The sequence below is a fragment of the Solanum stenotomum genome, chromosome 3 (assembly GCF_019186545.1).
Source record: "Solanum stenotomum isolate F172 chromosome 3, ASM1918654v1, whole genome shotgun sequence".
NCBI classification, from domain to species: domain Eukaryota; kingdom Viridiplantae; phylum Streptophyta; class Magnoliopsida; order Solanales; family Solanaceae; genus Solanum; species Solanum stenotomum.
Genome location: NC_064284.1, coordinates 39,660,917 through 39,676,510, shown reverse-complemented (window position 1 = coordinate 39,676,510; position 15,594 = coordinate 39,660,917). Strand labels below are relative to the sequence as shown.

The 15,594-nt window shown below is 35.2% G+C and overlaps 1 protein-coding gene across 4 annotated transcripts; it reads right to left on the bottom strand.

The window, feature by feature from the left end:
- Positions 1–598: 598 nt before the first annotated feature.
- On the bottom strand, positions 599–11,701 carry LOC125859819 (ion channel CASTOR-like). Of its 4 annotated transcripts, XM_049539653.1 has the most exons (13): positions 11,282–11,700; positions 9,971–10,042; positions 8,264–8,869; positions 7,407–7,589; positions 7,070–7,129; positions 6,785–6,988; positions 6,400–6,648; positions 5,672–5,770; positions 5,521–5,619; positions 5,046–5,240; positions 4,735–4,827; positions 1,786–2,052; positions 599–1,003 (listed from the first exon to the last, which is right to left on the bottom strand). In XM_049539653.1, the coding sequence occupies exons 1-13, from the start codon at positions 11,666–11,668 to the stop codon at positions 785–787; spliced, it is 2,733 nt and encodes a 910-aa protein (XP_049395610.1). In that variant the 5' UTR covers positions 11,669–11,700; the 3' UTR covers positions 599–784. The 4 variants fall into 4 exon arrangements, with proteins under 4 accessions (XP_049395610.1, XP_049395606.1, XP_049395608.1 ...); XM_049539649.1 differs by having other exon boundaries at positions 5,513–5,770; positions 11,282–11,701; XM_049539651.1 differs by lacking the exon at positions 5,521–5,619.
- Between the last annotated feature and the right edge of the window lie 3,893 nt (positions 11,702–15,594).

The following is a 15,594-nucleotide window of genomic DNA, read 5'->3' as shown; positions in this document are numbered from 1 at the left end:
TATTGGAGTATTATTTTAAGATTGAGTGAGACCAATAAGGGTAAAAGAGGAATTGTACCTTAAAATACTTACCATATTAGGAAATGTGACATCCTTTTTGGGACTGACCAAAAAGGAAATGGTGCCACATAAAATGGGACATGGGACAGAGGGAGTATTAATTTAGCAAAACATGCCCCACAATATTATGCTAGTTGCTTTATCTCTTGCTGTAACTTCACATTCCACGGGATGTTTGACAAGTTTCCTTGACTATTCCCTTTTTTACATTATCATCTTTATTGACATGTCTAGGCAAAAACGGATTATAAATAAACAATGTTGAAGCATGCTCAAAAGATGGCCCAAGAAATGATACATCAATGTTTTTCTGCATTACAGGACCTGTAAACATAATTGGTTTTGCCAACACTGTTGTTTTAGAACACATAGTAGGGTTGATATACAACATAGTTGAATCCTTAAAATGACATTATACACATTTCCATGAGAGAATATTCTACCATGTATGCCATTTAGAGAAATCCGTCAGCAAATTTGTTCAGTCTATTATCCTAGTATATACTAAGTGAAGAGTTGATGAGGCAAAAAATTGGTTGCTTGTATCATGCTATGGTCCCTGAATCAAAATGTCATGTGAGGTGCTCTTTCATCTTCATCCACAGCTCATTTATTTGAACAAGAGACTTGAGATGAGACTGACAATATCTTACGGCATCTTGCATTACCAGTGATGCACAAGAAATTCAGGTTGGCTGGAAGGATTTTGCCATTGACATATATTTCATTCCTTGTCAGCTATAACAACAAAAACATCCTTAACTGACCATTTTCTTCTCTCTGTTTTTGCCGGGGGGTTGATGACTGCTTTGTCTGCATTAGCAAGACGGTAACCAATCACAATCTCTCTCCTTTGCCGTGCACGCAGGAGCACTTCATAAAAACTCAACTCCTCACTGTCACAAAGGTATAGGGCTGCTCCTCTTATTTGCATCTCATTTCCCTGGAATGTAAGAAGGTTTTATTAGTCGTATACAATAAAAATAATAACTACAGCCTTAATGGAGGTTGCAGAATACTACCATTATAGGAAGGCATTTCATGCTTCAACATCTAGTGAAGCATTCAATACTGTCAAATTTTAGAATTGAGAAGCAAGCGATTTACTTCAGCTCAAGTTAATAAAAACGAGGAATGCATCCTAACAGACCTTTACTAATTGAAGGTCTGATAACATATCTGAGAGTCAACCTAATTTGGAAGTACCAATTGAGTTGTGGTGCAATGGTGGGACTACTCCACCCTTAACTAGAGGTCTCAAGTTCGAGCCCTCGGTATGGGCAAAATCTTGTTGGAAGCGCCACCCCCGAATGGGCCCTGCAGTGCGCAATCCAGATTTAGTCGGAGCTCCAATGCGGGCTACGGACATGGAAAACCGAAAAAAAAAAAAAACTTATTTGGAAAATCTAGAGCAAACTTGTTTAGCTAGTTCTGTTTCTACTATCAAAAGAGAAAATGGCTCTCAAATATAGTCATTACTCTTTTACTGTTCACTCTCGTATTATGTTTTATTTTAATTTCTCTCTCTCATTTATATATATATATATCATGTTGCTTCAATTGTTAGTTTTACCTAATAAACGGAGTGTTGGATTTCCTACAATACCCTGATACACGTAATTGCTAAAAGCTCCGATAATACTGGATATGTACTTGAGCAATTTACTATATTTGAGACAGAAAATCAGGAAACTCAGTAGGCATGACCCATGCCAGTTGCCTCACCTCTTCAGCAAACAGCTCTTCCAATACATCATTTATTTGACGATCCTCTGCCACCATGGCCAATGCCATGCTAACAAGCTCATTTGACAAAACATAGTCACTTATCTTTGACATAGACAAGAGGTTTTTAGTCCTCGGGTCCAAAATTTCACTGATTATAACTGACTTATCTGAAGCCTGCTGCATCTCCTCTCTCCAGGAGCCCTGGGAGGAGCTACCCCCGTGAATTTTGGAAACCATAGATTCTCTGTATGGGAGGCGTTTGGCCTGCAAAACCAGAAAACAGATTTCTGAGTGCGTGATCTGATGTCACAGATTAAAGATTGAATTAAAATAGAATTAAATCATCTCAATAGAATTAGGTTAAAAGTGCATATGAAAATAAAGAAACAGTACATCTAAAAAGCAGCAATATTTGACAAGATAATACAAGAATATTGCTACTTATGAAAATAGAAATCATGCATCTAAATTAAGGAGCAGATGACTACATTTTTCCTCGAGAAACCTTAGTTCTTTGCAGTTAAATTTGAAAATATGCTAATTGTCCAATGAGTAAGAGGATTTCTACATCCATTCCTGGATCCTGTTGATAATGTCTACTATAGTAAAGCAATACTGCGGATCAAGACCAAACTACTGGTTCTGCAAAGGGACGACCCCAAAATTCACACATGCCAGAAGGAAAAAATGCAGGTGTTTGATGGCAAAGACTTATTCTGCCAAATCAGTCAAGAACTAAGAGGCAGTCTGATCGTTTAGACATGGTAACAATGAAAAAGAAAACAGAACCTTGCTAAATTTGGAAACGTAAGGATATATTAAGCAGAAAATTTTAGAGGGTGTAATTTTTCACGTGGTTGGAAGAGAGCGGAGTAATATTGACAGCTGAGAATTTGTGAACAAGACAGTTTATGTCAGTTATTGCATCACACGTGAATGTTCAGGTAAAGATGATGACCGCCTATGTTTGCTCAGACCTCTCAAAATCCTTGCCACACCCGTGTTGATTGATACAATTGGGATGTGGGTGTGGGGTTCGCACTGAATTTGGTAAACCTAACTTGGGTTCTTTGACTACACCAATTGCCAAGAAGTTTAGGTTGATCGGTTATTTGATATGATTTTGAGTTTGTCATATATATTAGGTTGATTGGTTATTTGATATGATTTTGGGTTTGTAGGTTGACTGGTTATTTGATATGATTTTGGGTTTGTAGGTTGATTGGTTATTTGATATGATTTTGGGTTTGTCATATATATATACTAGTTTCTCTATACGTGTGTTGCACGTGTATATCAAATTTTATATATATATATATATATATATATATATATCTAAGATCAATCAACAATCGCGTCAAAATGTTCCTTCACGTGTATATCAAAGAAGAATAGTGATACCTCAAATTCCACTAAACTTCGAACTCGTTCAACTAATGCAAATCATTCTTGATTTTTCTAAGAAGGGTAGAAAACTTTTTAAAAAATGAGAGGAAACCCCTCTATTTATAGGCAACAAAGTGTAGTGTGAACATGTGTTTATTGTACCTTATTAGAAAAAGCACAACCCTTAAAAAAGTCCTAACCTTTCGAAAAAATAACTCATTGAAAAAGACACAACCCTTTGAAAAAATCACAACCTATCGAAAAAGTCATAACCCTTCGAAAAAGTCACAACGTATCGAAAAAGTCATAACCCTTCGAAAAAGTCACAACCTTTCGAAAAATTCACAACCTTTCAAAATAGTTGAGCATATTATAATAATTTATCATTCAAGTTAGAGAATTCATGTATTTAAGGTAGTGTAGATATAGATAGATATATAGATATCCCAGATGTGTAGTTAACAAATTGTTGTTATATATATATAAATATGAGATAGCTTATAGATAAAATATTAATCCCTCCGTTTCATTGTGTCTTAGTTTGATTGGGCACGGAGCTTAAGAAAATAAAGAATAGTTTTGGATCTTATGATCTTAAACTATAGGTGTATAATGTACCAAAATGCGCTTTGAAACCTGTGGTCTTCAACATGCCATGTGGGATGTCGGAACCAAAGAGTTGCTAACAATTAAAACAACAACATACCCAGTGTTATCCCACAAGTGGGGTCTTGGGAAGGTGTATGCCGGCTTATCCCCAACCTTGGAAGATAGAGAGGTTTTTGATAGACCCTCGGCTCAAGAGGAAGCATATCAAAAAAAAAGAAATAACGGAAGTGAAGAAATCACATCAAAATCTATATATATATATATATATACTTCCTTAAAAGCATGAACTTCCCAACTTAAATGTTAAATCACTATAGTACCCCCAACTTAAAACACTCAATTTAGTAAGAGGGTTTTATTTGATCCACTGTGATGGGTCTCCCAAAGTTGATGGTGCTTGCGCTAAGGAAGCAACTAAGCATAATACTTTAGTGATTGATCATGTAAAGTTTATCGTTGGATTTTTGTCTCCTAAAGGGACTTTTGTTACTAAGGTATGTATGGAAGCTTTGATTAGTATATGAGTATGATCATATTCACATGAAAGTTTTCATGATGGGAAATTTTACACTGCAGTTGGTCACTTTCTTTTTTATTTGGTTATCTTATATTTGGTTGTTCGTGTAGAGAATATTTTCTGATTGTTTACCATAGAAGACTGTAAACTCATTGTTATCATTTTTTTATTATGCAGAATTTTTTTGACCACCGACGTTTTGGCTTTAATATAGCAACTGACTGTTGTTTTTTAAAATAAAAAATAAAAATTAGGCTGTCAGTCATAATTTTGACTTCTAAAATGATCACTCGAATAATTTCTCTAGTTATCAATAAAACTATTTACCTTATAAAACTTTTTAGAACGACAGCATATCATAATTGGGGATTAGGGCACAAATTGTCATAAATGTGGCATAGGATAAGAAATAAAATATCCCTTCCACAAAGTACCTGAATATCACGTATTAACAGTAATGTGGCAAGTGATCTGGAATCAGCCTGAATTGCGGAATCTTCCACTGATTCATCAGCTAAAATTAAGATCTGTACATAAAAAAAAATAAAAAATCATAATAGTGATACAATTATAAAAGACACAATATGAACAGGAACACCCCAGAAAACCCATCTTATTCCCTCCGCCCACTCCAGCAGAAGAAAATAACGGATCGAATCTATCTGAGCATCGTTAACATCAGAACATAGTCACTTCATATTACCTAAAAGAGCACCTTTTTACATATTTAGTGAATCTTACTCACCGAGTCAAATGATTCCAAGGGAAGACTTTCTAGATGGCGTCGTATAACAGCATTACCCTCACGGTTTACCAGTATTATGTTTGCCAGCCGGCTAATATCAAGGCCACCATCTGTTAGCTTCTTTTCTCTTTCCTTCTCGGAGACTTCATTGAACATCCACAACTCTGAACCATGTGCTAAGAAGGCATCCAATACCTAGAATGAGTAGCTGAGTTTGTTGGAGTTACAGAGCATCATTTTCAAAAATTGTTCAGATCTTAAATACTTTGTTCTTTCTGGGCTTCTCTCATCATTCTCTGGAACTAAGAGATGGAATGAGAAAATATTCAGAAATCAGAAAACTTGGAAGCATATATACAGGCTGACAGGCGGTGGGTAGATATGGAAAACAAGCAAGAAATCTCTACCCCCATAGTCTATAGAGAAAAGCTTGCATGAGTAAGGAAAGCATACAGTTGGCTCCTCACAAGATTACCAGTATCATATCCTCCATATCTCGTCGCCAACCACAAAAAAGAATCCGCTCTGTAGTCTTTGGGATAATTAAGTTCTTTGGCAAGTTTCCTCTCTGAACCTGCAGCATTCATGTAAAATAAAAAGGAATTAGGAGCTTGATTTAAACTCACCACAATCATATCATCAATGTCTCGTCTCCATCCAGTTAGTAGAATCTTCTGTGGCTTTCTTGTTGGTCGGACAATGTGCATCAAAGATGCTTCTTTGACCTGAATAACCAAATTAATTATACCTTAGAAAGTCTATTCATGCCATGTTCTGCTTGCTAGAATTCCATGCCTGGAATCCCTCAGTTGCGAAGCAGAAGAGGATTTCCTTCATGTGATCCACTTAAACGTTGAAGTCGTTGAGTTTTTTCCACTCCATTTATTAAGTAAGACTTCTAATGATTATCATGAATCTAATAAAAGGTTTTTTCTGTCCTTAAGAGTGGCTGGCATTAATAATTTTTGCTTCCAAATGTCAAAGCTTTATTATCTCTGCAGTATGAAAATTTACGATCTCATTTTATTTTATTTTCGAGGAAGTAACAACATTTACGATCTCATTTAAATCTCTTCAATTTCATAACCTATATTCTATTGATCATAACAAAACTAGAATGCAGTTCATCTTCTCTAAATAGAAGTCGAGGAAAAAAGGTTCTTGGCATTTATCCAAATCTGAATTTACACCAAAGTCAACGCATTTATCTTATTGCTGAATATACTTTTAAAGAATATTTTAACTTTGTGATGTATATGCTTTTTCATCATAGTTATAATATGTGAATTGGGTTGACTGTGTTTTCAAGCAGAGAAACAAAAGAAAATATCTATCTTAGGAAAAGAGGGAGCACCATAGGCAGTGCTGCTGGAGCATATGAGTCATCATCCTCAGCAATAACAAGGACCTCATCCCCTTCTTGCAGCACATATGAATCATCAGGATTCAGTATTATTTTCCCACCTGATGATGCCACCTTGATTCCACAAGGAATAGCATCAGGAAAGCTGATTAGGACTTCTTCAAATTGCATGCCATGCAACTGTGGCCATTTCTTGATGTAGAACTCACAATTCTCAAATCCAAGGATGTCTTCCCATATCTGCCATTGCCAAGTCCATGGAGAAACAAAATTAGATTCATGGCATTGATATACTTCCCTCTCCTACTCAACATAGTAGCTAGGATAAATTTAAACATTAGTCACCATACAAAGTTGACCACAGCTAAGAGTTGACCTGCGCAAGACCTGGCTGTCGAGCACATTGAATCATTAAGCGCCCAATTACATCATGAGCTACCACAGTTTCAACAAGATCCCCCCCAACAAGTTTCACAAGGACCTCATTATCAAGATCACCGAGTTCAACCACTAGGTGGCCCCGAAGTCCCTCCTTTACTCCCGTAAGGCTTAAAACTGTCCTCAGAGCACGGGCATCACTCTACATTAAATTTTTTGTTTATTAGCTACTACAGTTTTGAATCATGAAAATGAGTTGCTTCAAAGTGTCTATTGCTCTGACCTGGTCAGCGTTCCCATCTTCAGCAAGGACAACTATTGCACGAGCCTTAGAGACAGACACCTACAACAAATTTACCCAGTAAGCTCAAAAGATATTTAACTTGCAAATTCTGGACAACTTCAGGAGCCTTTATTAAACAATCAACATGAGACAAGAAGTGGCCTCTTGATGAAAAGCTATTTAAAATCAGAAAAGAGAAACACTAGCAAAATTTCACAATAAAGCATGATAGAATCAGATCTCTGAAAAGAAAATGGCATTCAATACCAAGGTAAGAAAAGGAAAGAAAGTTCTTTGAAAACATAATTAATGCTCCAAAGCAAAAAATAATGCATACCTTTTTCAGATCAGCCAAAATCAAGGGGCTTCCACTTCTGCATATGACAGAAGTTCCTCTAAAATCAAACTCCATTTTAGCAATATCAAGTTCCATTTCTTCTTTATCTCGCTCAGCCATGACTACAACAGTTCCTCCCCCCAAACTCTCATTAGCTATCGCGAGTTGATTCAATAATGATCCCTGGGTATACAGATGTACTCTTAGTGAATAAGGCTAATACTTCTTCCAAGTCACTTTAAGTTGTCTAAAAATACACAGTAATATTAAGAAATCTCCAGCAAATACCAGTAAGACTCAGCTGCATTATGTATATTTAAGTGTGTGGCTTTTTTTGTGAACTTTACCATTTTCAAGAAAATATAAGTGTTTTGCAAGGTCAAGTAATCAAAGTTCAAATGATTGTTCTCAATTGTGTTCCAATTCATTATTTAATGAAGATTGTTGTCCTGGTCAATCAAGTATTTCATGGAGCATGGTAAATGATTGGGAAAGGACTTAGAACAATTGATAAAAGAAAGCATCATTCTACTTGGCAGACAAATAAGCAATAAAATTAATGTGGTTCTTCTGATTCTACTACACTCAATTTATATAAAGAAAAAGAAGAATCAAGGGTTTGGAGCTTCTCTCATTTTCTTGGAGTAATGATAGGGGAAATCTCAAGTAAAATTAGAGAGGGCTTCTGAGCAATGCAAAAACAAGAAATACCATACTAAGGGGATTGTGATTCAGATCTGGAGCTAACATTAGTCAGCAGTTTGGGGGAAGTTATCGACAGAAAGGAAAACAAACACAGATCATTTAAACATATGAGCTTGTCAAAGAACAGAGTCTAGCTAATTATAAGGACCCACCAGTTTATCACTCCAACCAAGTATAAGTGTGTGGTTCTGTTCAACTACTTCACTTCTTCCCTTCCTGAGTGAGTCAAATTTCTCAGATATTGCATCAGAAACTAGTCCGAGCATCATGGCAAATATCAGCATTCCACCGAAACTAACAGAAACTGACACTAGGCGTGGACCAATGCCTTCAGAATTAGTATGATTTCCTGAATCTGCAACATACGTCCATGATAACCAAAGGCAGTCTGCTATGCTATCATCTGTCACGCCAAAAAGTGCTAAGCCACCAAGACAAATAAGGAGCAGAGTGGCAACTAACAAGGTCAGTGGTTTAGCATAAGGATGAAATGATAAGAATACATCTACGCGATATGCTAGCTGCTTGTTCAGAGATAATTCCTCTGTGTTACTGTCCGACGGTCTTCTGATATAGGAGATATACCCCATATATTTAATAAAAGCAAGAGGAAGGGACAACATCATGAATGAGAGAATCAATGCTGTATTTTTCAAACTTGCACCGGAAACATTATATTCTGATATCGAGTCAATAATGTCAATAGAATCTGAAATGTTGCAGCGTCTCAGTCTGATATTGAGCTTTGAAAGTTCATCCTGATATAAACGGGATAGAAAGAAGAAACCGGTAAACAGTTAGGGACAAACCTAGTAATATCTAGCATATATGTCAGTCAAATTCTACTTCTCAAAAGCCCAAATAGTTGTATCAATATGATTATACATGAGAAAAGTTATGAGGAAGTAATGTTAAACACACTTAAGTCAACTAATAACTGAAGAAGATGAAGGCAATATATTAGTAGAGTCCCTTTTCATGATATTACATGAGGTGGCCTTGGAAGATGATCTGGAAAATAAGAGATTCACCTAAAGTATCAAGTTCAAGAGTCTTATTTGACACAAAATAACTTACCAAGAAGAAGCTACAGTGTATGCAACAGATGTGGCATATCAAGGAAGCAACTGAATAAGTCAGTCATCTTTTACTTCATTGCAAAGTTGTGCGCCCAACATGGAATATATTGCTAAACTTATATGCCCTTTATCCATAATTTACCCTTGTGATCGACTCGGACGTGTTTGTGGGTTAATTCAGGCTTTATTCGACCATTTGTGTAGAGTCTTGGAATTGGAGTTGGAGCTGGAGTGGGTCCTTGGGCAATTCTCGAGATGGTCCCCTGCTACGGTCTGGACCAGTTGTAAGTTAGCAAAGGAGTTTGGAGATTTTGGAGTTATTTTCCACGGTTCGAGGTCAGTGTGCTTCTTGTTATCTTGGGTTCGAGGCCCTATGTATTTAGGGATTGTTTGGTTGGGAAGAAGTTATCTCGGGATTAATTAATCATAGATAAGTTATTACACCATGTATATATGGGATAACGTGTCTCATCACTGAGGTAGAAATGGTGGGACATTGAAACTAGTAGTCTAGAATAAGTGATAGATATTGGTGTGGTTATAAATCATTTCATTAATGGTAAAATGAGAATTTTAATGTTAAATTGTTGCTTAATATAGAAATGTGTTATTCTTTCTGGGACTGACTAAAAAGGAAAGTAAGTCATATAAAGTGGGACAGTGGGAGTAATAATTTTGTGGTCCTGTAATCAATGTAATGCAACTTAATATGAATTTGCTAACATCTTACACGGATACATAATTATAAGCAAAAAAATAGATATTGATACTGTAAGTTACCTGCAAATCATTAACTTGATTGTGTAAAGAAAAGTTTTTGTGTACAAGACATGTAAAGCACGTCACCAGTATCTGCAACCAAAATATAACAAAACCATAATTTACAGATTCAACATGTAACTAAGGTGGCATTTAGTTTCAGAAAAATGTAGAAATTTTTCAGTTTTTACAAAAAAAAAAATGGTTTTTACAAAGAACTAAAAAGGAATTCGACAAACTTTCTTTTGTTTCTTAGAAAGAATTTGGAAAAATTTCTCAACAAAACACCAATATCTTTTTCCAGTTCTTTAATGGGTTTATTCAAAATATAGCACCGGGAAAAGGTACAAAAAAGCTTCTGAACCTTTTTAAAGGCTTAATACATAGCTTTCCCCTTGAACTTGTAGCTAAATCCCTTCTACACACCCTCCTTCAAGGGGTTACACACCAAATGTTTCACAAAGTGTGTTTATTACACACCACTTTAGTTGTGTGGCACTCGCATATCCAAGATTTTTTTCATTTTAAAATTTTTCCTTTTAACCATTTCACGCCAATTATTTTTGGAAAAACTACAAACCCCTCAAACTTTGTCTTCTTCCCAGACCCCAATCCCTCTGCTATTTGACTTCTTTCCTGCCTAACCCTTTCCCCATTTGTGTCGTCTTCCCCACCCCCTTCATCATTTTCCCTAACCCTCTACTCCACCCCAGCCCAGCCATTTCGTCTTCTTCCTTGCTGCAACCTCCTCCCTTTTACGTTTTTATGCTCAATTTTCCAAACAAAGGTCACTAGGCTATTTTCTTTTCAATACATGTAGCTCAAAATGAAACTATTAATTTTTTAAGAAAAAGAGAGAGAAAATAACAAAAATTGTTCCTTATGCTTGAGATTAGGTCCAAATTAGCCACCTTAAGTATGCACTGAACAATATCTTATAATTTGATAAAAGGTAATGTATTGAACAGTTTTTATCCTTTATGTTTGACAAAAATACATTTAGTTTCCATGAAATATTTAATAATTTATTCTTTGTTAGATTTGATGAAAACAGTAGTAAATATTTAATCATAAACACCCAGAAAGCCACATCAAATCCTAAAATATGTGCACAAAAAATTGCATTAGACAATAAAAAGATATAAAAAAAAATAGTTGAAATTACACTTTGAAAAAGTGCACCAGACTCAAGTAAAGTGTTCACTTTTGTTAACTTAATGAATCAAAATTGTCAAGAGCAGACTAATTTGAACCTAAGGTACCGTTATTATCATTGTAAGGACAATAATTTTGTAAAATTAGCCAAGGTAAAAAGAGAGAGAGAAAGGTTACTGCAATAATGCAAGCCGCCTGCCGACTAACAGTGAAACGGCGAAAGAAACTGGTAAATTTCTTATCAACCGATGTCGTTTTGTTCCCCGAGCTTGGACACTCTCCTGACTGGACGGCGAAGTCGTTTGACTTTCCATCTGTAACAGCATCAACAGAACTCTCCCGTTCCACAATCCGGTGCCGGTGACTAATACGGCGTCGTAGAGTTCGGGGGACTGCGGGAGGAGTAGAGTTTGAAGGAGGATGAGAAAGAGAGTTCTGAAACGACGTCGTTCGAGGATAAGACGAAGAGAATCTCCGGGCCGGAGTTCGGGGAAGGTTGAATGATTGTGAAGGGAAAATCCAGTCTCGGTTGGTCGTCGACGGCGAGTCAAGGTCCAAGGACATTTTGGTAGTTGCAACAAAAGTAGCGGGTTGAGGAGTCTTTTCATAAGTCCTTTTGGCGAACGTTTTCTTAAATATTCAGTGGAATTTATGTGGTTAAAAGTGCAAACTGCAGTCTTGTCTTTGTTAAAATCTTCATAGGAAAAATTTAGTTACAAAAAAAAATCTTAATGAAGAAAAACGAATACATGAAACACATTTCAAGCTTCCTAATTAGAAACATTTTCAAGAAAAATCAATTGGATGAAATCTTAAAAGGAGTACAATGTGTATTTTACATTCCTTTATTTAAAGCATTATATAATTCTAGAAGATGATGTACTTCGATCTTATATCATTATCACATTCTGAACTACACCCTAGAAAATCGCGAAGTAGATCTATTTCCACCTTCACCTTTGTACAACTGGGTCTAAATTGATTTTTGGTTACTATATCTACGTGTAGAGGTTTTACCTACTGCTTTCGTCATTGTAAATAATGATTCCTTGACAACAAAAATTAGGCGATAATGATGGGAAAGAAATTCATGCCAAAGTTATTAAAGTATCCACCTCATGATTAAACCATGATTCTACCTTTAATAGCTTCATCGGATAATAACAATTCTTGGCTTTTAAAAAAATAAGCGGATTTTCACATCACATATTTATAGTTTTTCATAGTTGTTAATTGTATAAAAAATTGTCTATCCTAAAAGAAATCTATCTTGCATTCTGGCTTGATTCACATTGTAATGGAACAATTTTGTATCTCTTCAAGTTTTGGTCATCTATACAGAATTTACCTATCATAACAAATTATAAATTCTCTTATATGATCATGTTGTTTGCTTCCTCTTCCTCCTATAAGATGGCGGATTCTTCATGCACATAATCTAGTTCTTTGATAGGGGTCTATATTATAAGGGTTGTGGTTATATCTGGTTTGAGAGTGTTGACATAGGTTGGCTTAGGATGTGTTGGTGGTGGTGGTTCCTCGTTGTTGTTCATCTTGTATTCCTAAGATACTTAGAACAAAAACTTTGAAGAACTTGGTAAGAAACAACAAAATTTAAAGAGTATTTTCAAACTAGAAAATTAAAACTAGTAGAGAAAAAATAGAATCAGAAACAAATTAAAAACAATATAAAAATATTTTTCTCAAAGAAAGAAAATTTGAGCCCACTGAATGCATAGTGTCCCCTTAAGGAATTTTTTCCCCTCAAGTACCCGAGGTTAATGGAATATATCCTCCCAGGATACAACGATCTTACTCACCGGTGTATTGGTACCTAAAACAACGGTGTCAGATAACCACTCAACGGCAATAAAGTACACTTAGAATACTAGATTTAGTAGTAATAGAAGAAGTCTAGAAAATTTAGTTCAACTAAAATGAGAGGAAATCCCTCAATTTATAGAAAACAAAGGGTAGTGTGAAAAGGTTCTTATTGTGCCTTACCGGAAAGGTCACAAACATTTGGAAAAGTCACAATCATTTGGAAAGGTCACAACCTTTCATAAAAGTCACAATTTTTCATAATAGTCACAACTTTTCATAAAAGTTGCAATTTTTCATAAAAGTCACAACTCTTCATAAAAGTCGCAATTTTTCATAAAAGTCGCAATTTTTCATAGAAGTCACAACTCTTCGTAAAAGTTGCAACTCTTCATTTTCCATTCACACCTTTTAAAACCCAACACTCGCTTCATAAGGTGGTCAATCGTTGCTGCCCATAGTCATGCAGGGGTGAAGCTATAGTCATCCAAGGGTGAAGCTATAATCATCCAAGGGTTGTCAGTTAAGCCCCTTGTTGGAAAATTACACCATGTAAATAGGCCAAATTTTAGGTTTGAGGAATATATATTTAATGTGGAATACCCTCCACATAAACTAAGGTTGTTCATTTTCAACCCAACAGTTCCTAGGTTCAAACCTTGCTTAAGTGCATAACATTTTTTGTTTTAGTTTGAGAGTAGGTCACAACCATACACTTGTACACACACCATTATTCTTACATCAAACAAATACATTTATTAATTTTAATATAATTAAAATTCTTAAATGTTCCTCAAGTTTCTTAATATTACAATTTTAATAATATAGAGTAACATATATGAATGAGTAAATCATTTTAATTTTAAATTTTATTATTATATTATATAGATATAATGTATTTCTAATTTTATCTAACATATATGAACTTTACAAGGGTGAAAAAACAAATTGGACAACATTTTACGTTGAAAATTTGTACTTATATATATTAACAACTTCAACTCAAAGCTAAACTCGATACACACATTTTATATTTTTTTTAAAGAAAAAAATTCTTTGATAGTGTGATTTGTGTTTTGTATAAAGACGCATTTATCCAATCAATATTTCACTTTATACACAATAATTCATATACTTTTATTATAGAAAATTAATGCATTAGGAAAAAAACTCGATTGTTTGTATTTAATAGTAACAATGTTGGGATCATTCATGGTACAATCGTTAGGTTAAACAAATAACATTCAACTCACTTATAAAAAATAACTATTCCTGAACACCCTTGATAAAAAAAATTGGTTCCGCCATTATAGTCATGGTAGCGTTATTCTCCGTTGATGCTCAAAATAGATTAGGATTAGGTTCCCTAGGTAATAGTTGTTTTAGTGGTGTTGAATTTATTAAGTGACAAAAGTCACATAATCACTTTAAATGCATCTAACATTCAAAAAAGAGAGAAATACAACTGAATAATGTACACATACTGTGAATTATGCATATATAGTATGTTGGTTACATGAATATTTGAATCGTAATCTTGCTCAATTTGTGTATCTGATTTTTGGGTTGTATTGGTTCTAGCATGTAGGCCTTAACGTGGTTATAATATTTTTACCATATCTTTTTGACGCTTGGATCTATTCTCGAATATAATATAAGAAGATTAACTAGCTTCATCAACCACAAAAGAGGACCTTGCAATGGAGTGTTCTTGAGTGGAATCCAAAAAAGGTCTATTTTTTGGTAGATGCATGATGGTTTGTAGTACCTTTATTAGAAATACTATTGGTTGAAGAATCTTATGCTAACAATGGAGATTAAGAACATAGAAAAAAATAAATGGGAAAATGCATCAGTACCCCCCAATTTATGCCCGAAATCTCAGAGACACACTTATACTATACTAAGGTCCTATTACCCCCCGAACTTATTTTACAAATAATTTTCTACTCCTTTTCGGCCTACGTGGCACTATGATGAGTCCATAAATTGGACTCATTTAGGGCTTTATTTTGATAGGAATAGTGTCCTCAAATGCTTATTTTGTCTCAATATCTGATGAAAACTCTTAAGTTTCAGGTATTTGAAGTTTTAGTGGAAGCATGGACACTTAGGCGCAAAAAGGAACAAAAGGGCTAAAAAAAACGAAGAAGCTGAAGCCTGCGCATTGCCAAGCATTCGCCGAAGGGACACACTCCGCCCTTTGTTCCAATACGCGAAACCTTGAAGGAGAAGGATAAAAAAGGTGATGAAAGGACCAGTCGGTGTTTTACCGAATAATTTTGCGAAGCAATACTAAGTCACCCAATGACACAGAGCACGACGATGCTGAAGGCTAGTGCAAGACAACGACGAACACACCAAAGGGTGAATCGCCGAGTTAATCGGCGATTCTGACTAACCTCGCCGAAAGATCCGCCAGCACTATTTTCTAAAGTCTATAAATACTAAACTTGTTATTAATTTTTGAGAGTCGAACATTTATTTTAATTTCCAGAATAGAATAGTACTTTTTGGGATATTTTCTCTCAAGTTTGGAGAGGGTTATTGGGAGACTTGAAGAAAGAAAGATTTCATCTTCCCCAAGTTGGAAGTGGGTCTTCTCCTTTCTTCTTCCTTTGCTAAAATCAAGGTTTAATTCCTTATACCCATTTGATTTTAGTATCATT